Source organism: Tigriopus californicus, chromosome 11 (assembly GCF_007210705.1).
Source record: "Tigriopus californicus strain San Diego chromosome 11, Tcal_SD_v2.1, whole genome shotgun sequence".
NCBI classification, from domain to species: Eukaryota; Metazoa; Arthropoda; class Copepoda; order Harpacticoida; family Harpacticidae; genus Tigriopus; species Tigriopus californicus.
Window position 1 is genome coordinate 10,681,752 of NC_081450.1, and position 20,662 is coordinate 10,702,413.

Genomic DNA, 20,662 nt, shown 5'->3' on the forward strand with positions numbered 1-20,662 from the left:
AGTTCTTGGTCTGATATGTGTGTGTGGATGTGTGTGTCTCCCCGTGTTCCAGGTTCCAAGTGGGAAAATCAAAGCTCCTTGGCAGGATTTTTCCCATTTCCATCCCCTTTACGAATGGTTCCGTCCTTGTCCGCTCCCTTTCTCCTTCTATCTTTCTTGCACATTCTATAGTGGGAGGGGCTCTAGCTAATCCGTCAAAGATCCAGAGAAAGACTGAAATCCCCATGGTGAGACGACGACGACGACGACGGCGACCAAGTCATAAGTTCATGGTTTTAAGAAGCCAAGGATAGATGTAGAGAGTTACTCATGTTCCATTTTTGGACCTCCGAGTGATTACGACTTGGATATGTTTGTATGTGGGTGGGAAAGCTTTGTATTTTTTATTGAAGGTGTACAGTAATGTGAGGAACGCGTGGAGGGATCATTTTTCGCGTGGATCGAATAAGGAACCAGTTCCAAAGCAGAAAATTAATTAAAAGTTTTTCTCACCCATTTTGCACGTGGATCGCTGACAACAGGATGGGAACAAGGAAGAGAGGAAGCAAACGAGAAGAAACTTGTCTGCTCAGCATCCGCTTACAAGGCGAACAAGAAGATGAAGAAGAAGCCGAAAAACATCCGCAACTTATTTGAGATTTGCTTTCCTGACTTTGTTTTCCACATACCCTCATAATAGGAGGCCGTTTTGTGGAGGATGACATTCATATCATTCACGGTCTACGTAGAATGCATGGCCATGACAGCCGTTTGGAGCCCCTTGGGCGGAACACAATTAGTATATAAAACCGATGGTATGCCAGCCACTTTATCCTAACAAGGTCCGATTGTGCAACTTCAAAGATGTTTCCTCAACGTTTCAAGCAACAAAGGAAACACAAACGCGCTGGAGCTTCTCATCAAAAGAGGATTCTTGAATTTTATTGACAAAACATGCAAGGAATGTCAAACAGTTAAACGAACCCATCTCAAAAAGAAACGAGCCTTTCTTACCTCCTCAAACCTGCATGAGTTGTAGGTACATACAGGACTAAAGTCAGAGTACAAACTGGGTGACTATATCAAAAATATGTTGAACGAGTAGATGCAGGGTGGTTGGACTCCCTCACCCCCCTTTAAGATGATGGAGAGGAACTTGGAATCATTTCTTCTCACACCCACAAGTGTTGGAACCACTCCTCAGCCTCTTTATTACCAACTACATATTACCCTGCCCCCGGTGAATTCGTAATTGGCGCCAATCGCGAACAGAGATGCCCAAAACACGTGACAGATCAGGCGACCCCAAGATACTTTGGGGGTTGGCTGGGGTGGTGGTTTTAGACTAAGTGGAACTTTTTCTCGAGGGCTTTTCTGCTTCTTGCCTTTGATGAGGCTCTTAAAAAGTTGGGGTGAATGCCAACTCAACCGGGAGGGTGAAATGAAAAGTACACGAGGAGGAATACCATGGCATCGAACATTCCGAAAAGGAACTTTCGGATGATATGCAACCATAATTTTATGAATCCGGTAAAATGACCTTTTATGCTACCCAATACCCGATCAGTCAAATGACGAACCGATTTTTCATGCAAACGTTTTAGTTTTAGATATATCATTGTTCTCGTCATGTCCAAACATTTTCCATAACGTTAGAATATTAAATCACTTATAAAGTCCCTTATATGAACCTTGGATCGTTGTGCTATAGACATCAAATTTTGACAAGATTAGAGTAGAGAGTAGGCAATTGAAAATACGTCCACCAATTGATTACGCTTAAATATATTAGATATTAAAAAAATACGATGATGTTCAACTGTTTGGAAGTGAATACCTTTACCACTGTATCTATGAATTTTGTCTGTCAGTCTAATCACTAATTAAGGGTCATGGGAAATCTTTCAATGTTATTGCCCCTTTTGTGGGGAAGAAGCGATAAAAAGAGCGGCAATGACACGTGCCGAGTGTTTTAGAATAATACCCTATCACCACAAAAGTTGTCCAAGAAGGGTTCAATAATATCTATGTCAATGCTAACGCTTGAACTAAATCCATTCCCGTTAGTCATTGAAATTGAACATTTGGTGGGTCTTGACTTATTTGATTCAATAGACACGAGTAATTTCGAAGAAAAAAGTATTTGGGTCACTGTTAATGGTCTTTCGATTTCGCCAATTGTTTATTGACAAGTAGTCCTCTTCGAGATGGCCGAGTTAAAGCACTGGCAGATTTCCAGTCAATTCCATTCAATTCCGCACTTGTTCAATTGTCAATAAAATGCCAAACCAATTTGCATAACTCGAGTCTCCATACTCGGCCAGAGAGTCCCTATCTGTTTACAATTGATATGTAACCTTACCTCCGTATTTAAACGAAATGAATCAACGAACGCTTGAAATAAACACTTTGGATGGTTTTCGAGCTCAGGTTCAGTGACAAGTGGTCAGATGGTTTACCTGAGATAGCCTTCAATCTATGAAAACCTGTTTCATGCATGATCGTGAGCAACTTACCAAAGCGAGTAAACGAGCCCAGTGCCCTACAAAATCTTTGATTTGATTGATAATATGATTGATAGGATGTTCTTTAAAAGCGAAAATGTCAATTAGGTTTTCAATTTCGTTTGGCCGATTGTAATGAAATAAATTCCATTTTTCTTCAGGGTAGCAGATCTCCCTCGGAAGTTACTTATGATTATTTCACGCAACCTTGAAGGCTCGAAGGTTTGAGGAAAATATAGCTCTACTTAGAGAAAGTAAAAAGTAGACTTCGACAAAAAAATATTGTTGGCATATCGGGCAAATTGAGAAAACTTGAGGAAGCTGATTTTCTTCCCAATGCCTCGGTTCAACTCTATCGCACATCAGAATTCACCAACTTCCATAATTTCTGTTTGATTAATAAGTTGAATAATAAGCCTCTTTCAAAGTCCCCCCCCCCCAAAAAAATGTATGTAATCCGAAGTGGTCGAAAAAATATTTGGTCCTCATGGGCAAACATTTTTTTTTTCATGATCTCAAATGGCGCCAAAAAATATCTATTTCCTTCCCAAAAGTGCAAATTATGACTTAGAATTTTACATACATAAACATCAAAATCTCATATTAATACATTTTTATTTCGATATATTCAGTTTTGTGCTCAAGTGGGCGCACACTCCTTGGTGAAAAGTAATGAATTAAGAAAGTTGACTTTTAAGCAATGATTAAGCAAGTGAAAAAGTTAAATAAAAATAAGGAAAATGTCCATCAATGGTCTCTTCTAACCTAAAACAAAATAACGCTTACTTTTAGGGTTAGTTTTGATCTGCCAATGGCAAGTTTGAACTAATAACTAAAATCATCAATGGGCCAGTTGCGAACTTTGAATGCCTCTAAGTTTGCAGCCCAGCTTAGAATATATAAATTTACAACGTTGCAGAAAAATATTACGATATGTATGTATTGAAAAAAGAGGGAATATTCATTTGAATATGTTTGGCTTCTTTTATTTTGCCCTATTATTAAAACAAAAACGGAATTTCTTAATTCAATGGCTCATGAATCGACAAAAACACTTGCTCCTAACTTGTGTAGCATTTAAGTGTTATATTGTTGATGTTATATCGATTAAATGTTCATGTCCCCACTTCAAAAGTCAGCATGTTGGCTGCCAAAAAACAAGTTGAATTTTGGGTCTAAGCTTGAGAGCACTTGTTCATCCCCAAGATTTTGAGATAAACTTTGATGGTAGAGGGGAGCAAAGCTCGAGTGCATACGGATGATTTCTTTAGAAAATGGCGAATCCTCAAAATTAAAGATTTAGCAAAACTAGAAATACTTCAGTTTTGGTTCAAGTTTGTGAAAAGAGACCTTCCAAAGAGTCTAAATTGAAAAATACTTTTCAATTTACCATCAGTCCGCCTATTTTTGCGGACTTCTTTATCGTTACTTGGATAGGAATCCCAGCACTTCAAGACGAGAAATATATTTATTTTACTTAACTTTACATTTACTATATATTATCTGATCGACCAACAAGTTAGGGTTGGCGGATGTGACTCCCCCTTGAATATAAGGTTGATCGGGAATTTTAGTCAAACACTTGTCCTAGTCTGACTTAAATCCTGCTACTGGATCAACGCCTCCATATGCCCTACGAACTTTTGAAGGCGGCAAATTGAACAATGGAGGATCCAGAGAAAGAAGAGAGTTAGACTTCATATGTTTAACTAGTCTGGATTCTCGAGGGCTTGATTTCAAAAGCTGCCAGGGTTTTCTTTTCAAAAAAATTGGAATGATTTCATCACTTCAACCAAAACGACCATCGATTTTAGCTGCTCAGTACACAAATGGACCTCCCATTTAACGAAATCAATTAACTCCACGTACCAAACAATATGTAACACGAAGTATTGTTATTATTCTTGCCAAGGTCCTTAAATAAGTCAAAGGAAACCAGCGAATTACGCTCCATCACCTGACAATGTTTCTCCTTACATGACATTACCAACCAACCCAAAGTCGAACAATGCTCCATGCATCCCTGGCCAAATCAAATGAGAATTGGTGCCCTCAAAAAAAGCCGCTCGGCTTAAGGGTTACCAGGGTGTTTATTTAGTGTTTGTTTTCTCTTCTCTCAAATCATCCAGATTCTTATCATAATTATCCTTCCCCGAAATAAATCATCACCATCATCGTCTTTTCCAAGAGAGCAAAAATCTTATCTCGACAGCCACTCATTAGGAATAACAAAGTGTAGCCGATCCTTAGTGAGTTGATGAGCTATACTGAACGATCTACCCAAGGTTGGTCTAATCTAAAACCACTCAATTCTGTCACCATTAGGTTTTCAATTTTTCTTAACCCATGGGATGCGGGATTTGGTTCAAGTTTAGAGTTAGCTTGAGAGCTTTGCGTTTCGGAGGCTAAAGTTAAAAAAATATACCAAATCGCAGATTGACGGCTTCCAACAATCAAAAAAGTGACATAAAGTGACAGCTATGCAGGATCTATGGAGGTCCTCAGCTCGAAGAGGTCTAATTTTTCGGTGGTGGTTGGGGGAGCACTTTTTGGTCCTTAATTCTCACTGAAATATGAGCCTCATTCCGACTGCCTACTTTCTTGAAGTTTAAATCTTCGGTTTAGTCTCAATTCCTTCCTGTCCTTTGATGCTCAATTAACTTCCAACAAACTGATGTACCCTTTATTATTCCTCATTGTACCATTGCATGCAAGAGATTCTCAAGTTAGTGGAACAGCTTCTCATCCTATTGCAATATTATTCAAAGTACAACCTCTAACGCGATCAAATAGCTTTCATAACATTAAGCATAATAGATAATCAACCTATTAACAATGCTAAAGAGTAACTCAGATCAGGTTGAATCGTCCAAATGCAAATGCAATTTAATCCCAGGGACAAAGTAGTGCTCCAGGCGGGAGAACAAGAAGGAACACCAAGTTTGAGCGAGTTCAAAAGAAGCCAAGAAGGAGGGAAAGCCCACGCTTGTCCCCTCTCGCCTCTCGCTCACCCACTTTCATGGGTCCAAACTGGAACAGAAGATTTCTTCCCTTTTTCCGCGGAACAGACAACGCATTCAGTAGCAATTGCCCTTTAGGAGCCAATGGCCACTTGGAAGGCGGGTTTCGTTGGAACCAAAACATCAGCTGTCAATGGTCCGGGAGAGAAGGCTTTGGGGAATGAACTTGGATCAATTATTGTGGTTTGTCTTGTATGATGATCCCTTTGCATCATCATCCCCGCCATCAGTCGTCTTGGCTTAGGTGGTTCTATCAGTTGAAGAATTCTAGAAATCCCAATCGGTATTACTTCTTCAGTGTGATATGCGCCATAGTGTTGTCATTGCCATTCTTGTTTGTCATCGAAAATGCGTCTTGGACGCGGAAGAACTCTAGAGATATGCGGGTTTACGTCAAACCGGAGGAAATCACGACAATAGCTCACCCAAGTACTCTTCATAGTTATTCTCACATGTTGGAGGTGAGATCCTACGCGGAGAATGAGAACCATAGAAGAAGAAATTATTTCTTAAAAACACTTTTCAGGTTGTGATTGCCATTCATTCCCATCCAAACAATTTCGACGAGAGAGATGCCATTCGACATATGTGGATGCATCATGCCATTGCCACAGGAAAAATTGCTGTGATATTTTGTATCGGAAAAAGCCCCGAACGGCATGGTTCCATCAATACCAGGGTTCTAAAAGAGTCAGATGAATTCGGGGACATCTTATTGGAAGACTTTATCGATACATACGATAATCTCACCATTAAATCCACCTTAATGCTCAAATACTTTCATAACAATGATATTGGTACCAAAGTGATCTTCAAGGTTAGAAAAAATGGACTCGTTCGCAGAAAAGGCTTATTAACCATTTACCACTTACAGGCGGATGACGACGTGTTTGTTAATCCCACCGAGCTTCTCCGACAAGTTCGATATTGGAGTTATGCCACCGATGGGTTCCAAAAAGTGATGTTTGGGCATGCATATAACTCACCCCCGATTCGTCTCACCACGATATTTGCTCCACAGAAAAAATGGATCATGCCTCGATGGATGTATCCAGAGGATCTCTACCCCACGTACCTGAGTGGATCCGGGTTCGTGAAATGGAAACAATCGATTTCTTCTTATTCAAAGCTAAGTCTACACTTGCTCTACATACAGGTACATAATCCCGTCTTCAGAAATAACTTGTCTCTATGAAGCGGCGTTAGAAACCCCTTTGGTGTACCTTGAAGACGTATTTGTAACGGGGATCCTGGCCGAAACTTGTGGTATCCGACGGCAACACAACGAGTTCTTCCTACCCAATAAACGATCTCCATGTTTGCTCAACGATTCCAACTTCATTTTAGCTCACGGAATCAAACTCAAAGACAAGGAGATCATACAAGAAATCCTAACATTTGGATACAGTGAACACTGTTGAATCAGTAGAAATACCATCACTCTGGTGCTAGAAGACCATAAAATATATTAAATAAAGAGTTGCATATTTCATAGAATTAGATACCACTAACATTTGTCGATCAAGTTATAAACAAAAAGGAACCCTGCATCATTACGAGGAGACAATTCAGTGCCAGTATGAACCCGTAGAATAAAAGGCCGGGACCGGGTAACCAAGATCCCTCTGTTTAATCCCAATCCAACGCCGCAAAACCGGTCCTTGGACAGAAGCCTTGCATCCAAATCCTCGGCTAAAGGCAAGGCCAAGTAGGCACGCCGACAGACACAAGTTCCTGGGCCGTGGCAGGTTACATCGGTGCCTAATCGGAAATCTCGCTCTTCAAAGGCCAAGGCACAGGCAGAGGTGGCGTTGAAACAAGCGGTGTATTCTTGGGCAGGGGCGATTCGGGACATTCCGTCGTAGTTGTAGGAGGCTAAGCCACCACGAGGTTTAGTGAACCATTGAGTACAACCATCTGGAGCACGGAGGGCCAGCATATCGTCCAAGCGGGAACGGCAGTCCACTTGAGTGACGCGGATGGCGTACTTGAAGGATTGCGAGGAATCGGCATTCCGGAACCTGAACCGGATCTCCTCATCTGAATAAGGGTATTTTTTTCATAAGTTTGGAACGAGTCATTACTACTAAGTAGTACGGTTGATTTCTTGATTGGGGAAAACTTTCATTTCTACCATAGACTAACGCATCTTACATTTTTCTTATAGCCAATGATAACTTGAGATTACACAAGGTCCACATTAACGTAAAGTGAGATTTTAGGATGCATAGCATGTAAACAGACACAAAAACTTAATCGTTCCTCTTGAGGAACCAGGAAGCTACTAAATACGAGTTACCTGCTTTCCTTATGAGGAAAGAAGATTTTAAAACATGACCTTTGCATCAATACCCTAAAATAATCATCAAGTTTCTGGGGTCTTTTTTAGCTCCCCTGTTAATTATGTAAATGTAAGATATGGAACGGAGTCTCTAATGGAACGGAAGTGGGCAGACTCCATTGGAGAGGGGTATTAAAAATTGGGACAAGACATTTCTTTCCACTGCAGTTCTGATCGGGTGTTTTTTCTGATTTTCTGAGCAATGTTCTTGAAAGATCGAAACAAAATTGCGGGTACAAAATGGGATCGAGTTGAGGAATTAACGAACGAATTAATGAATGGAAAGTGAGAGGTGAATCTAATCAAGCTTGAAACATTTGCCTCTCAATTGTTACGTTCAGTATGCAATATAGGGAGTATGAATGCCCGACAGATACAATTCCATGAACATGAAACAAGTGCAAAATATTTGTTTACAATTCTAAGTCTATGTTAAAGCTATAAAAAAAAAGAAATTTCTCCAAAAGTAAATGCTGAGGGATTCCACTTACTTCTCCTCGTGATTGGCAGGTAAAAGTGATTACCACTGTTCATTCCACAAAAAAACGAGTTCCCTTTGCCGAACACAAACCGTTTTAATCCTGGATGGAAGATCTCCAGGCTCTTGTTGGGAAAGCACACTCCGGATTCGTGAGGCTTGGGAAGGTCAAACTCGAGAAAGTCCACTCGAAATTGACACGCCCCTGATCGAGATTTGATGATCACTTCGCATTCCCGGACAGGTTTGGTTGGTTCAGACTTGGAAAAAATGACGAAAGAAATAAGTTACAGTAATTTTTCGTGTCGCCTTTCGATTGATGAACTTACGCTAAAATAAGTGACTGTTTCGGCACTGGATTGTCCACAAGTTCTGGTAAATTTGCAACACGTAGACTTGGGAGTGGGTGTGGAACAAGTTCCCACATCCACTCCACCTAAGGCTCCGCAAGTGAATGCTTTGAAACACACCCCTTGATTGAACGGTTGATCAAGGTTGCAGATGCGAGAACCGTGATCTGTGTCATGGATGAAATCAATACCATGATTGATTTGTCCACCGATTGTGTTCACCTAAGTAAACCAAAAAAATGAAACTAAAGCCAATGAATGGTATTCATTGAATTCACTTACCTGCTCCTCGATGAACTTAACGGTTCCAATCTCACCAAGGACGGGTTCAAAGACGCGATCAAATAAAGGTCGGTTGAGGGGAGGATCTCCTTGACAAGTGACTAGGCTTGGGATTAGGAGAAGGCACGCCCAGAAGTTCATGTTGTCTGATTTAGGGTAAGCTTAACCACCTTCCGATGTCGGTTGCCAGAAAAATGATGTGATGCAAGCGGAAATAGTGTATTCTGAGTGCTTTAAGTGAGCAAACGAGTTTGTTCTGGGCGGGAAAAATGTAATTGATAATTTCGCAACCTTGTTTATTGAAGAGCCGTTCTTGTTTCATGCATCAATTTAATGGTTGAATACTTTTAATTTGAAGCACTCCATAATTATTCACTATCGTTTATCATCCGGACTTCTGATCCGTGGAGTGCTCTACTGTATATGTTTTAGGTGTTCTGATTCGATATTTATCTTAGTGATTGAAATGAACTGTCTCTGTCTTTCTCTCTTTTTTTTTTTAAATACTACTCATCACTTGTTAATTATGGACCTCACGACTACATTAAATACCCAATGAGTCCTTAAGTGGTACTAACGATATATAATAAACAATAAAAAGCGAGTTAGCATTGGACATTCAACCTACGCGTAAGCAAGGACTAAGTTCACCATCAATTTAATATCGCTACAAAATTAAGTAACAATAATTGTTAACAATCAATAGCTCAAAACATACCATCTGTTGAGCCTATCAGTTGAATGGATTAATAATTTTCGTGAGAACTCCTGACAAAAAAGTGGATTACCTTACAAAGCAATTGTAGACCTGTATTGGCATTCTTCTGAATGGGCTAAAAAACAATTTTGTATATCATGGTACTAATCGAACTGACAATTCACTTGCAAGTATGCATGCCATGCTACGGCAAATAATATAATGGCGTATTCCAAAACTACACTGATAGGCGTTTATTGTAAAAATTCATCGAGAAAAAGATTATTCAGCAAAAATCTATCAAGTTGTAAACGAATAAAAAACCAGCATCATTATGGGGAGACAATTGATTCCCAGTTCGGATTCGAATGACATATGGCCTTGACCGCGTGACCAAAAGACCTCCTTGTAATCCCAATCCTACGCCACAAAACCGATCCTTGGCCAACAAATTGGCATCCAAATCTTCGGCCAAATTCATCGTTAAGTAGGCACGCTCACAACCGCAGATTCCAGGACCGTGGCAAGCCGCATCTGTTCCCAATCGAAAATCCTGCTCCTGTAAAGCCAAGGCACATGAAGGGGTGGAATTGAAACAAGCAGAATAAGTTTGTGCGGGCGAGATGGGAGCGGTGCCGTCGTAATTATAAGAGGCTAAGCCTCCTCTGTGGCTTGTGAACCATTGGGTGCAACCATCAGGAGCTCTGAGAGCCCGCATTTCCGCCAAACCAGAGCGACAATCCACTTGAGTGATCCGAATGTTATAGTTGTAAGGTCTCTGGGCGGCAGAGTTCCGCAATTTGAAATGGATCAACTCGTCTGCAAACACACCCAGTAGTGTTTTACTTCAAATTTGGTAAAGGAGAGGAATTTATTGTCTGACTTACTTCGTTTGGTGATGGGCAAGTAAAAATGATTGCCACTGTTTACACCGCAAAAGAACGAATTGCCTTTGCCAAATACAAAGGGCTTCAGTCCAGTTTGAACAATCTCCAGGCTGTTGTTGGGCGAGCACACGCCAGATTGAAAAGGTTTGGGCAAGTCGAACTCGAGGAAATCCACCCGCAATTGACAGGCCCCCAAACGAGTCTTGATCGTCACGTCGCAGTTTTCTGTAGTTTTCGAGGGATCAGACTAAAAAAGAATTTTAGCCATGTAATCGGTTCTGGAAGATACTCCACACAACACAAACACAAAACCAGGTTGCAGGGTGAATAAAAAAAACCCATTTACACAGTAACTTTTTTTTAAGATGACCAGAACGATATATATGACTTACTTTTACATAGGTAACACTTTCCGTGCTTGATTGTCCACATGTTCTGGGGAACTTGCAACACGTGGTTTTGGTTGTTGGTGCTTGGCAACTCCCAACAGGCACACCTCCTAGGGCATTGCACTTGTCCGCCGTAAAGCATGCCCCATGATCGTAGGGTCCTTGTTCTTGGTTACAAATTCGAACGCCGTGATCCGTATCATGAATAAAATCGATTTGTTGATTTAACTGTGCACCAACCGTATTCACCTACATGGCAAAGAAAAACATTTGCGTTAGACTGTTCTTGCATGGGTCGTTTTATCCTAATTGCATTTTCATTGACAATATCGAACACCAAGTGAAATGCATTGGAACGAGCGATGGTGTTTAGTGGCCAGATGTTTTTAATGGATGCATACCTGTTCTTCGAAAAACTTGATGGTTCCAACTTCGCCGAGTATTGGTTCAAAGACTGTATCAAACAACGGTCGATTTGGAGAGGGATTGGACTGGCAACCAAGAAGGTTTGCAATGAATAAGATCACACAGATAGGCTTCAGCATGATCATAAGTTTCATAAACTTTAGAACCTTTGGTCTTCGACGGGACGAGAAAGAGACAGAAAAATTTGTGGCCAATTACTTGAAGAGTTCCCACTGTGAGTGAGCAATTAAATAAAACTCTCGTAATCTTTGAATCGTTTCTCTATCAACCTCGAAAGCCTTCTCAAATTTTGTGAGAAATATCCAAATTTGTCTTACCTTCTGCTAGCTCGTAATATGATAAAGAACACTTTCATGATTTTCTTGCACATGTAATTATAGCTCAGTTTAAGGACTTACATACCTAAAAGCAGATTAATAAGGATCCTCCTACTTCAAATTTAGGAGCAGACTCAGGTACCTAAATACAGTACATGTTCGGACATCAAGTCACTGCTGAATTGCATTGCGTAAATTTCATAGTAATATCTGAATTCAAATGCCCGAACAATTATATCGATTTTCAAACTCATAGGAAAAAATATTTTGCTGATATGATTACAAAATAGCTCAATACATTGTGTACGATTGGTTTAAACCTTTTCACTACATATGTGGCAATTATATTTTTGGGGAGTATATTTAGTTGCACAATCATTGAATATTTAAAAAAGTCAATGAGATCTCAATGATGCAGTTTTAATTCAGTTTCCTCAAAGTCTTCAGGAAAAGGTCAAATGAAAAGGGATCCAGGTTTTTGTGTTTTCATGCTCAGACTCTGGAACTACGATCGAATGGCTTCAGAATTCAACCGAATGCATAGGTTCGTGTAGTTTTTATGCATGCAAAACATATTTTCTAAAGCATGCATTTTTAGATCTAAAAAATCCAGATCTAGATCGGCAGAATATATTTCCTTAGATGTTGCTAAGAATGACAAATCAAAACAGAATTGCCATAAGTGATTCAAGTTTCACAATTATTTTGGCGGATATGTAAACATTGAACGTAAAATTCCTTCAATTTTAATTGGAAATAAAAAATAGCTTACTCAATAATTTCTGTTCAGTTTGCTTGTCAAGATCAAAATTATCTTGTATATTTTTTTCGATATGCATCATTTTTATTAAGAGAAAAGCAATAGGGAAAGCAAGGTTCCTCACATTCAGAAGTTTGAGGAGCTTTGGTCATGATTTCAAACACAATGATTGAGAGTCAAACCGATTACTACCTGGAACGAGAAAGCAGGTCGTTATGCGGTTTCCCATGCTCGACCTAGCATTCCAATACTGATGATTTTGTATAGTCAATACGTATTGAGAAGGCTTGGCTAATATCCTCTCATCTTCCGTTGACGAACTCATACTCATTTTTCATCACCAGAGAAGGTCTGAGGGCCAAAGAGCGTTTCCAAGGCGACCATTCGCTCCTCTCTAAGGCTTCTCATTGTCGACTCGGCGGCAGACAATGTCATCAAGGAAAACTACCAGAGAAGAGGAACCCAGTTACCAGATCAGACCGAACTTTGAGCAAAAGTTCCGGCCAGGTGCAGTTCGTGAACTCATTCACGGTATTCTCAATGAGGTCTTGGCCGGGAAATCCTATGAGGGCGAACTAGTGGCTTCATGGTGTGAGGAGATCTCTGACGGCATCAAAGAGAGGATCAAGAATCTCGGCTACGACCGATACAAGATTGTGGTTGAAGTGGTTTTGGGAGAACAGAGAGGCGAAGGTGTCCGCATGGGCACCAGATGTCTTTGGGACTCGGACACCGATAACTACGCTTCAGATGTGTTTATGAACGACTCCTTGTTCTGTTGTGCAGCCGCATTTGGTATCTTCTATTACTAGCATGTCGGTGTTGCAAGGCTGTAGTGTCCAGGAGCTGAAGATCAGATTCCCTGAAGTGTATGAACTCCAAGATAAGTTGCCTAACGTCAACCGAGATGGCCATTCTCCGGAACCTTCATTTGAACTGATTCATGTTAATGATTTCTCTCAGGAGCAAATCAAGGCTGAGCATCGGGCTCTTGACGAGCAAGGCGAAATTCCAAATTTTTCGGTTTGTGCCGCCATTCATGGGGGGCCTTTGGATTATCCTAAGGCCGTGTCCAAGGCTGTGGGTCTTATTGTGAGTAAGTGGGATCATTGCTTCGATCAATTGGAGGAAGCTCATAGGAAAGAAAATAACTTGGTCCGATCTCAATCCGACGAAGAGGTATTCGCCACTTTAACTGAACACAAGAATCCGGATGGCGAACTGGACGATATGTTTTACAGCACGATCTCAGAGTCAGCTTCCAAGATCTTTGTCTACAATTTCGGACTGGTTAAAAAACTCTTGTCTGGCGGGGACATGTTTTCTTTGTTAAGAGTGTACAGCTCTCTAGCATTGGTTAGGAACAAATTGTGGTATTACAACATCAAACTGCAAGTTCCAGGCATGGAAAAGCCTTTTGACGACCAATATGTGGATTTCACCCAGCTCATGGAGAGCTTAAGTGAGCAGATCTTAGAATACCATACCTCTTTAATAGCCACAACTATTCTACATGATCCTGAGAGCCAACATATTCAACAACTCTTTAGGTATCTTGACCACCAGGTATTACACCGTGGTACCAAACAGCAGTCGATTGGAACAATATCGGGGCGACATCTTGGCTATTCTAAACATTAGTTCCGAAGTGTTAACATTCGTAAGTTCGGGCATTGAAGATATCTTGGGAGCATCATCAACCAATCCAGTGGCACTGGAAATCCATACTAAATGTAATCTCTTATTAAGTGCCGCAGCCATAAAAGCTTCACCATTGTCCATTTACACGAAGGTCGGGGCTCACTTTCAAAAGCCGAATAAGAAAAGAAAAAATGTTTTGCCTGATGCTCAAGCCAAAACCTATTGGCTCCATTTGATCCAACCAGAGCTGTTTCCAGCCAATTTTGAGTTGATTGAAGACAACCATCAGCTGTTTCTGGTCACCAAATTGATCGCTAACCAAGCTGAACCATCCTGGCCGTTACTCATTAATGCCATGATGACCAAAGATTGTGCTATTGCCAAATTAATTACCCTGCATTTTGGAGCTTTCATTCCTGGAACTCTGGGCGGAGGAGAGCAGGTTCATCATGAGCCTAAGATCCACTGCAATGGTTATGGTTGTGATTCCCAGTGTGTGGGTACGGCTGACGTTGGCTGGCCTCAAGCTGTTGGTTCTGCAACATTGAAGGTCTGTTCCGAGGTGTCTCGAAATCCAATGATTCTGGTCAATATTTTGGATCCGCTTTTAGTCGCCCTCAGTTTGAGTTCTTGGGAAGCCATGGATCGAGGAAATATTTGGAATCCAAGGAAACCTGTGTGGTTCCAAGCCCTGATCCAACTTTTGGATCCATTTGTAGTCCCCATAGTTCAAGAGCTTCTTGATCTAATGGAGGCTGGCAAGGCATGGACTATCGGACAAGTTCCAGCCACGAGGAAGACAATCATAACGAATCTACAGGACATTGTTCCAATCATACCCATCTCGGTTTTGAAGTTGTGCAAGCGATTGGATGAGATTGTTCCAAAACCAGTGAGACCCCTGAGCAAGTCGACACTCTCTCAACTTCTAGTGTGCAGCCTCTATGGAATCATTGAGGGCCTCCAACCTTGGTTAAGAAGACGCAAATTCAGCCGCGAGAAAATAGACTTCGTTCTCGCGTTCAACGAAGCTCTATGTCAAATAGACACTTGTGTTGAAGTCTTAAACATCCAACAGAGTGCAGACATTACTCTCCAGGAGTCATTGGACAAGAATCCGCCAGGTGAACGGATCTTTGAAGTTCCCTCTCATGAATTTTTTACCATCCTTTCGGCCGGAGTGGCCAATGAGATTCTTTCCACACCCGAAGGCTCGCAATCCTTGAAGGTCCTCTATCGGTTCTTTTGCTACAACTCGGATTGGATTCTGAGTGCATTGAAGGTTGGAGAGAAGAATGTCACCTCGGAAGGGACCATACCAGTATTAATCAAGCCTTGGGGATCAGAGATTTATCCGCCCCAGAATCCCTATGAAATGATGAATCAAATTGGTGGGTTTGCTTATGGGAACACGGATGGTTTAGGTGTTGTGCTGGATTCCAATGGTAACTCTGGTGGTTGTGGTGATTGTATTAACCCATGTTTGAGAGGTACTTTTCAGTTTGACCTGCATGATGATTGGTTTCGTGTCAATGTCAATTGAAGGATTGATGACCCAGCAGAAACGGACCATATCTAACTCACTCTTGTTAATTTTAGGCTCACAAATCACGTTTGAAAAGCTTTTGAAGGTGGTTCCACCTTGGGAGGATTACTTGAAGCATGTTCTCGCCTACAACAACCCTATGGTGAATCTTCGGTTAGCGCAACTCCGACCAGAAGTTAGAGACGATTCGAAAGCGGAGCTACGACGACAAATCTTGGATTCTGCCGAAGACATACTTACAAATTCAAAAAAATGAGAACACTTTCAAATCGTGCTTATCGAGCAAGTGAAAAGATCCGAGCAAGTCATCACATTGTAACCATTGACTAGAAATCCTTCGATGTGAACATTTTCGAACTTGAATTGGAATTGCTGATCCCACATGTCCTATCCTGCTTATCGCTTTTCACATATCTGTAAGTGGCCCATTAAACTTTCAGTTGAACTACATGGCTCGAACACGAGTATTTTTACGACAGTGAGTGTGTAGGATTCAGTTCATTCAAGCCTGTATATAGTTTTAATTTAATACACAATATCACATTTGTACCCATGACTAAGAGCTAACAAATTATGGCACTCCTTTAAAAACATCCGTCCTCATCCGAGCCATCCAAGCAATCTCTGTACTTATCGCAAACCCAAGGTAAGGGTATACAAAGGTTTGTAGTCTTGCAAACAAATTGCTGACTGTCCCGACACTCTTGAAAAGGTTTCCGAGAATCGCAAAGCTCTTGGGTTTCATCTGAAAACCGAATGACATAACTAGAATGGCAAATATCTGTTCTATTCACATTCAAAATACCTGATCTATCGGGGCAATCAAGATTTGTATCACACACTTGATTGTCCAAAATACACGAGTTGGTCGAGTTGCAGAGAAACTCCATCGGATGACAACTTTTGGAATCGCCTCTCTCATCGGGATCTTCATGGACCAATTTGGTATTGCTGAGACATGTATGGGACCAAGAATCCAATTGCTTGCCCATGGGTACACATATATCTGACCCACAAGTTGCGTCTACGGAGCAGGGATGATCTGGAACCGGCTCTTGAACGTGGCGAGTGAGAGGCTAGGAATCAACAAAAGAAAATATTTGGAGAAACATAAATTCTTGTTCTTTCCAATGCTTACCACAAAGTTGAGGATGGTTAAGCCTTGTCCAATATCAAATACATCCACGTCATCGGTGCCATTCAGACGCGTGGAATAAATTTTTCGCCGGGTTGGATCGCCTAACCAGTACATCCGATCGTCGCCCAATTCGATTTCGTGAGAATTCTCACCCATTACTCGCACAGTTCGAATCGTTTTACCACTGTAATCCGATGCGACGAGATATTCATCTTTGTATTCCAGGGATAGAACCTGATGTCGCTTCACATCCAATGCAACAGCATTGGGGAAGACATTCCTTGCAGTAAGAATAAGCCCTTTGGATCCATCCATCATCATGCGGGTAAGCTCCCCAGTGTAAGAATAAGCAAAGAGTAGTCCTGTTTAAAAAAGATGGCGATTTTAACACACTAACGTCAATTAATTATGATAGACTTTACCCTCAGGAGGAGCCAAAGCAATGAACAGGATGTAACTGGGAGATTGGTCCAAGTGAAGTTTGGCTTTGGATTTCCCATCCAAGCTCAGAACCTCAAGGTCACTTCCTCCCGTTTTGGCGTTGAAGTTGGTCCAAAAGATATTGTTTCCAATCCAATCCAAAGCCATACAACCAGCCATAGAGGGCGATAAGGCATCTTGAAATATCAGGGTTTCCGACCAATCGTCTTCAAAACATCTTCGGGTTATAGTGGTGCCGTTTTTTGAAAAAGACTTGAACATATAAATACATTCATCTGCCTCATGGTAGACCATGTCTTCAATAGTATCATATATGGGTCCCAATGACTCAGTGTTCTGTCCATTTAGATCCACATGGTAGAGTTCGTTTCTAGACAACTGTTCAACGTACACTTTGGCAATGAAACCAGATGTATGATTGTGGATGACAGATGGCGCTGCAGTTGTTAAAGGTGGGACGGTTGAGGTGCTTGTAGATATGGCACTTGTTGTGTTCGAGGATGTTCCATTAGTGGTTGTGTTTAAACGTGGCTCCTCTGGTACCATTGGGGTTGTTGGTGGTTCATTAGTGGTACTCAAGGTTGAATTAACCGAAAAACCTGTGGAAGTTGTTATGGAGGAAGTACTCGTAGGTCCAGCCAAGGTAGAACTGGAAACCATTGGCCTTGAAGTTGTGCCCGATGTGGTCCCATTGGACACCAAGGCTCCAGGTCTTTGAGAGGATGATCGACTCACAGTGAGGGAAATCCCAATAACCAGGATAAGTAGTGTGACTAAGAGGCATAGTGAAACGATGATCACTTTTTTCGAGAAATGAATGGCAGGTAGGCGTTGCCAAAAGGACCCACCCGAGCTGGGAGTTGAGAATATGGGATCAGTGGATCCCATATGCTCGTTCAATCGGGCAAATCCGGTGCTCATTTTGATCACAGATCAGACACTTGAATTCGAAATCTCGTCCTAGTTTGATGGTGCTGAATAGACACACAAGCGTTCGGCTTTCTCATCCAAAACTGGAATCATACCTGGGAATCAGCTATCCAACACTCGGATAGCGTCCTGAAATTGGCACAGACAAAGTATCGTGTAACTTAGACCTGAATGATTGATTCAAGTGCTTTCTCGATTGGCGATGTCAGCACACCAAGCAATGGCAGACCATGAACAAGTCTGGCCGGAGAGATGCGCAAAAATGCGCACTCGTTCTCCAACAATGGTACTCAGTACTGGCTGCAATTTTTTATTTCATTTTCCTACTCATAGGCGTCGGTCGTCTGTCTTACATTGTTAGCGAATTCCTCTGTGTTCAAGTTGTTTAGCAAAGTGTACTAAGCGACGCACAGGCACTCCACAAAAGGAGAGGTCGTTCTGTCCGATTCATGAGAGGATTCTACCTAAATACAGGTAGTAAAGGCGTTTGTTTGTTTGTACATGTGTGTGGATGTATGCGGCGACACATGCAACATGTACCAGGAAAGTAAAAGGGTCGAATCTAGTCACTTGGGAGCCAGGGAAATGGGGAAACACACACGTGCGTTTTCAGCATGTTCGAGTAATAGTTCGAATGAGCGAATGATATAACGTTCATCAAAACGTAGCCAAACCTTTATGTTTCAACTCACTTTGTTGCCCCTTTGAGATCAGTTCACTTGTTTCAAGAATATGTTCGCAACAGTAATAAAAGCAGGATGAAACCATCAGTTTTCTGTTTGGACGATAAAATTGAAGAAAAATGTATGAAAAAAGGGGAAATTATGTTTTTAGAATACAGGCGATAAGTTCCTGTGTTCGACTGACTCAATCGTGAGCAGTCAACTTTATTATTATCTCAAATTACATTATCATATAAGCTACGGCAAGCCAAATGGAACGTCTCCCTGGGGCACCGAAGGACAGAGGATTTGAGGCTGAAAGAATAATTAACTTTTTGTAGACTCTAATCACTTTAGAATCACTGTAAATAGCTTAACAGACGGCGATATTGCCGTCAAGTGGAGAAGTGGGGACTTCATTGATGCGGCTGGTCTCAGGAGGGGTGCTGCCTGCAGAGGACAACAGGCTGTCAGCGGGTGGTCCCACTCTTCCTTCGCGGGGGCGCGGGGGTTCGGACGGCGGTGGAGATCGTTCAGGAACTGCCCGAATGACAGGCTTTGGGGCGCCGGAAGGTGGGCCTGACCCGGCGGTGGTGCGTCCATTGCGGGGCGGTAGGCGCCTAGTGAGGGGTTGTACACGTCCATTGAGAGGTGGTATGCGCCCATGGGAGGGTAGCTCATCGCACATGAGGGCGTCACGGTAGGAGAGCGTCTGTGGTGGTGACGATGGTAGTATCCGTAAAGGGCGTACAGACAGCCCAGGACGAGGATGACAGCTATGGCACCCAATGACAGGGATGGTAGGTGAATATCCAGAAAATGGAACCCGGAGCTGCGGGTACCTTGGTGTCTGGATTGCCCACGATGGCCTGGTCCGTCCCGGACGTGGTCTTTGCTTTGGACGCTGAAGACCCCATGGCTAGAGAACCGAAGAGACCGTCGTAGAGGTTGGGGAACGGGAGCTGGGTCCTTCACAGGGACTACAGGGACAGGGACAGGGACGGCCACGTGAGGGGCACCTGATGTTGGAGAAGAAGGGAGTGGCTTAAGGAACCGTTGATTGCGTCGAAAAGTTCGCCCGTCGTCACGGAGAACGTTGAAGGATTCATCAGAGGGACACACAGAGATCACAGTTCCAGTCTGATCCCACTGCTTGGAGATTGGGTTCTGGATGCAAACACACATATCTGGGCGAAAAAAACTCTCCGAGGGTGGCGTTGGCCGGGGTGTCAGAGGAAGGAAGTGCAGTGCGTAGCTGGCGGCCAAAGAAGACAGCACTAGGTGCAAGGCCAGACGTCGCGCGCGGGAATGCAAGGAATTCGCGTAAAGCCGCGCAAAAGGTCGTCATATTGTCAGGGCGGTGAAGGAGCAGCTTGATGTTTTTGACAGCTGCTTCAGCCAACCCCTTGGAGTTAGGATGATTAGGGCTGGAGGGCTCAACCAACACGGGTCATGGGACTATTCGATGGATGGAAGCGCCGTACTTCCATTGGTTTGGAAGGACAGAGTGTCTGATATTTTGTACACGCGTTGATCATGTTCTTGATGTCGCTGGCCATACCTTGCCATGCGAAGAGCTTTGCATCCAATTTTGTCTTCTCCAGGCCTTAATGAGCAAGGTGAAGTCGGCAAAGAATTTCCGGCCTAGCTGATGGAGGGGGGGGGGGACAATTACCGTCAACCTGGAGGATGTTGAGGTTGCTCCATGAACCTTCAAACGGGGGAATCACTCTCATTGGGGGCGGATCATGAGCAGAGGCATAACTCCACACCTCCTGAATCAGCTTTTTGTACCCGTTATATATCAAAGGCACAATAAAAGCGAACTTTGGATCCAAGTATTCAATTTCTTCGGACACGACTTGTAACATGCA

General features: G+C 42.3%; 7 protein-coding genes across 8 annotated transcripts in view; 3 read left to right on the forward strand and 4 right to left on the reverse strand.

Moving 5' to 3' along the window:
- The window catches only part of LOC131890619 (uncharacterized), a 12,375-nt gene extending 9,745 nt beyond the window's left edge, over positions 1-2,630 (reverse strand). Inside the window, exon 1 of the mRNA XM_059240013.1 lies at positions 2,342-2,630. The gene's annotated coding sequence lies outside the window, so the exon portion shown is untranslated. The remainder of the gene's footprint in view (positions 1-2,341) is intronic.
- A 2,852-nt stretch (positions 2,631-5,482) lies between these two features.
- On the forward strand, positions 5,483-6,924 carry LOC131889980 (beta-1,3-galactosyltransferase 1-like). Of its 2 annotated transcripts, XM_059239221.1 has the most exons (4): positions 5,483-5,964; positions 6,030-6,320; positions 6,378-6,592; positions 6,660-6,924. In XM_059239221.1, exons 1-4 carry the CDS (start codon positions 5,698-5,700, stop codon positions 6,922-6,924), a joined length of 1,038 nt encoding a protein of 345 aa, XP_059095204.1. In that variant the 5' UTR covers positions 5,483-5,697. The 2 variants fall into 2 exon arrangements, with proteins under 2 accessions (XP_059095204.1, XP_059095203.1); XM_059239220.1 differs by having other exon boundaries at positions 6,030-6,592.
- Positions 6,925-6,944: 20 nt separating this feature from the next.
- On the reverse strand, positions 6,945-9,175 carry LOC131889979 (uncharacterized). Its single transcript, XM_059239219.1, has 4 exons — positions 8,955-9,175; positions 8,652-8,894; positions 8,336-8,582; positions 6,945-7,543 (listed from the first exon to the last, which is right to left on the reverse strand). The coding sequence occupies exons 1-4, from the start codon at positions 9,093-9,095 to the stop codon at positions 7,011-7,013; spliced, it is 1,164 nt and encodes a 387-aa protein (XP_059095202.1). The 5' UTR covers positions 9,096-9,175; the 3' UTR covers positions 6,945-7,010.
- Positions 9,176-9,890: 715 nt separating this feature from the next.
- LOC131889978 (uncharacterized) lies at positions 9,891-11,563 on the reverse strand. Its single transcript, XM_059239218.1, has 4 exons — positions 11,329-11,563; positions 10,931-11,176; positions 10,539-10,785; positions 9,891-10,470 (listed from the first exon to the last, which is right to left on the reverse strand). Exons 1-4 carry the CDS (start codon positions 11,485-11,487, stop codon positions 9,938-9,940), a joined length of 1,185 nt encoding a protein of 394 aa, XP_059095201.1. The 5' UTR covers positions 11,488-11,563; the 3' UTR covers positions 9,891-9,937.
- Positions 11,564-12,682: 1,119 nt separating this feature from the next.
- Positions 12,683-13,242, forward strand: LOC131889981 (dynein light chain Tctex-type protein 2B-like). The gene has a single exon (XM_059239222.1). It carries the CDS (start codon positions 12,859-12,861, stop codon positions 13,240-13,242), a length of 384 nt encoding a protein of 127 aa, XP_059095205.1. The 5' UTR covers positions 12,683-12,858.
- A 1-nt stretch (position 13,243) lies between these two features.
- On the forward strand, positions 13,244-16,694 carry LOC131889983 (uncharacterized). The gene is given in 3 exon segments (XM_059239223.1): positions 13,244-13,958; positions 13,960-15,561; positions 15,671-16,694. Coding segments are annotated over 3 exon segments (2,520 nt in total). The 3' UTR covers positions 15,874-16,694.
- LOC131889977 (low-density lipoprotein receptor-related protein 1B-like) lies at positions 16,099-18,402 on the reverse strand. Its single transcript, XM_059239217.1, has 4 exons — positions 17,178-18,402; positions 16,756-17,117; positions 16,423-16,693; positions 16,099-16,362 (listed from the first exon to the last, which is right to left on the reverse strand). The coding sequence occupies exons 1-4, from the start codon at positions 18,115-18,117 to the stop codon at positions 16,202-16,204; spliced, it is 1,734 nt and encodes a 577-aa protein (XP_059095200.1). The 5' UTR covers positions 18,118-18,402; the 3' UTR covers positions 16,099-16,201.
- Positions 18,403-20,662: the final 2,260 nt, after the last annotated feature.

Excerpts from the sequence above, each read along its gene's own strand:
- LOC131889980 (XM_059239220.1), top strand. The coding sequence starts at position 5,698 with ATGATGATCCCTTTGCATCATCATCCCCGCCATCAGTCGTCTTGGCTT. Across the intron at positions 5,965-6,029 it reads GTTATTCTCACATGTTGGAG|GTTGTGATTGCCATTCATTC; the intron begins GTGAGATCCTAC and ends AACACTTTTCAG. Across the intron at positions 6,593-6,659 it reads ACGTACCTGAGTGGATCCGG|GTACATAATCCCGTCTTCAG; the intron begins GTTCGTGAAATG and ends CTCTACATACAG.
- LOC131889979 (XM_059239219.1), bottom strand. The coding sequence starts at position 9,095 with ATGAACTTCTGGGCGTGCCTTCTCCTAATCCCAAGCCTAGTCACTTGT. Across the intron at positions 8,895-8,954 it reads TTAAGTTCATCGAGGAGCAG|GTGAACACAATCGGTGGACA; the intron begins GTAAGTGAATTC and ends TGGTTTACTTAG. Across the intron at positions 8,583-8,651 it reads AAACAGTCACTTATTTTAGC|TCTGAACCAACCAAACCTGT; the intron begins GTAAGTTCATCA and ends ATTTTTTCCAAG.
- LOC131889978 (XM_059239218.1), bottom strand. The coding sequence starts at position 11,487 with ATGAAACTTATGATCATGCTGAAGCCTATCTGTGTGATCTTATTCATT. Across the intron at positions 11,177-11,328 it reads TCAAGTTTTTCGAAGAACAG|GTGAATACGGTTGGTGCACA; the intron begins GTATGCATCCAT and ends TTTGCCATGTAG. Across the intron at positions 10,786-10,930 it reads AAAGTGTTACCTATGTAAAA|TCTGATCCCTCGAAAACTAC; the intron begins GTAAGTCATATA and ends ATTCTTTTTTAG.
- LOC131889981 (XM_059239222.1), top strand. The coding sequence starts at position 12,859 with ATGTCATCAAGGAAAACTACCAGAGAAGAGGAACCCAGTTACCAGATC.
- LOC131889977 (XM_059239217.1), bottom strand. The coding sequence starts at position 18,117 with ATGAGCACCGGATTTGCCCGATTGAACGAGCATATGGGATCCACTGAT. Across the intron at positions 17,118-17,177 it reads TGCTTTGGCTCCTCCTGAGG|GACTACTCTTTGCTTATTCT; the intron begins GTAAAGTCTATC and ends TTTTTTAAACAG. Across the intron at positions 16,363-16,422 it reads TGATTGCCCCGATAGATCAG|ATGAAACCCAAGAGCTTTGC; the intron begins GTATTTTGAATG and ends TTCGGTTTTCAG.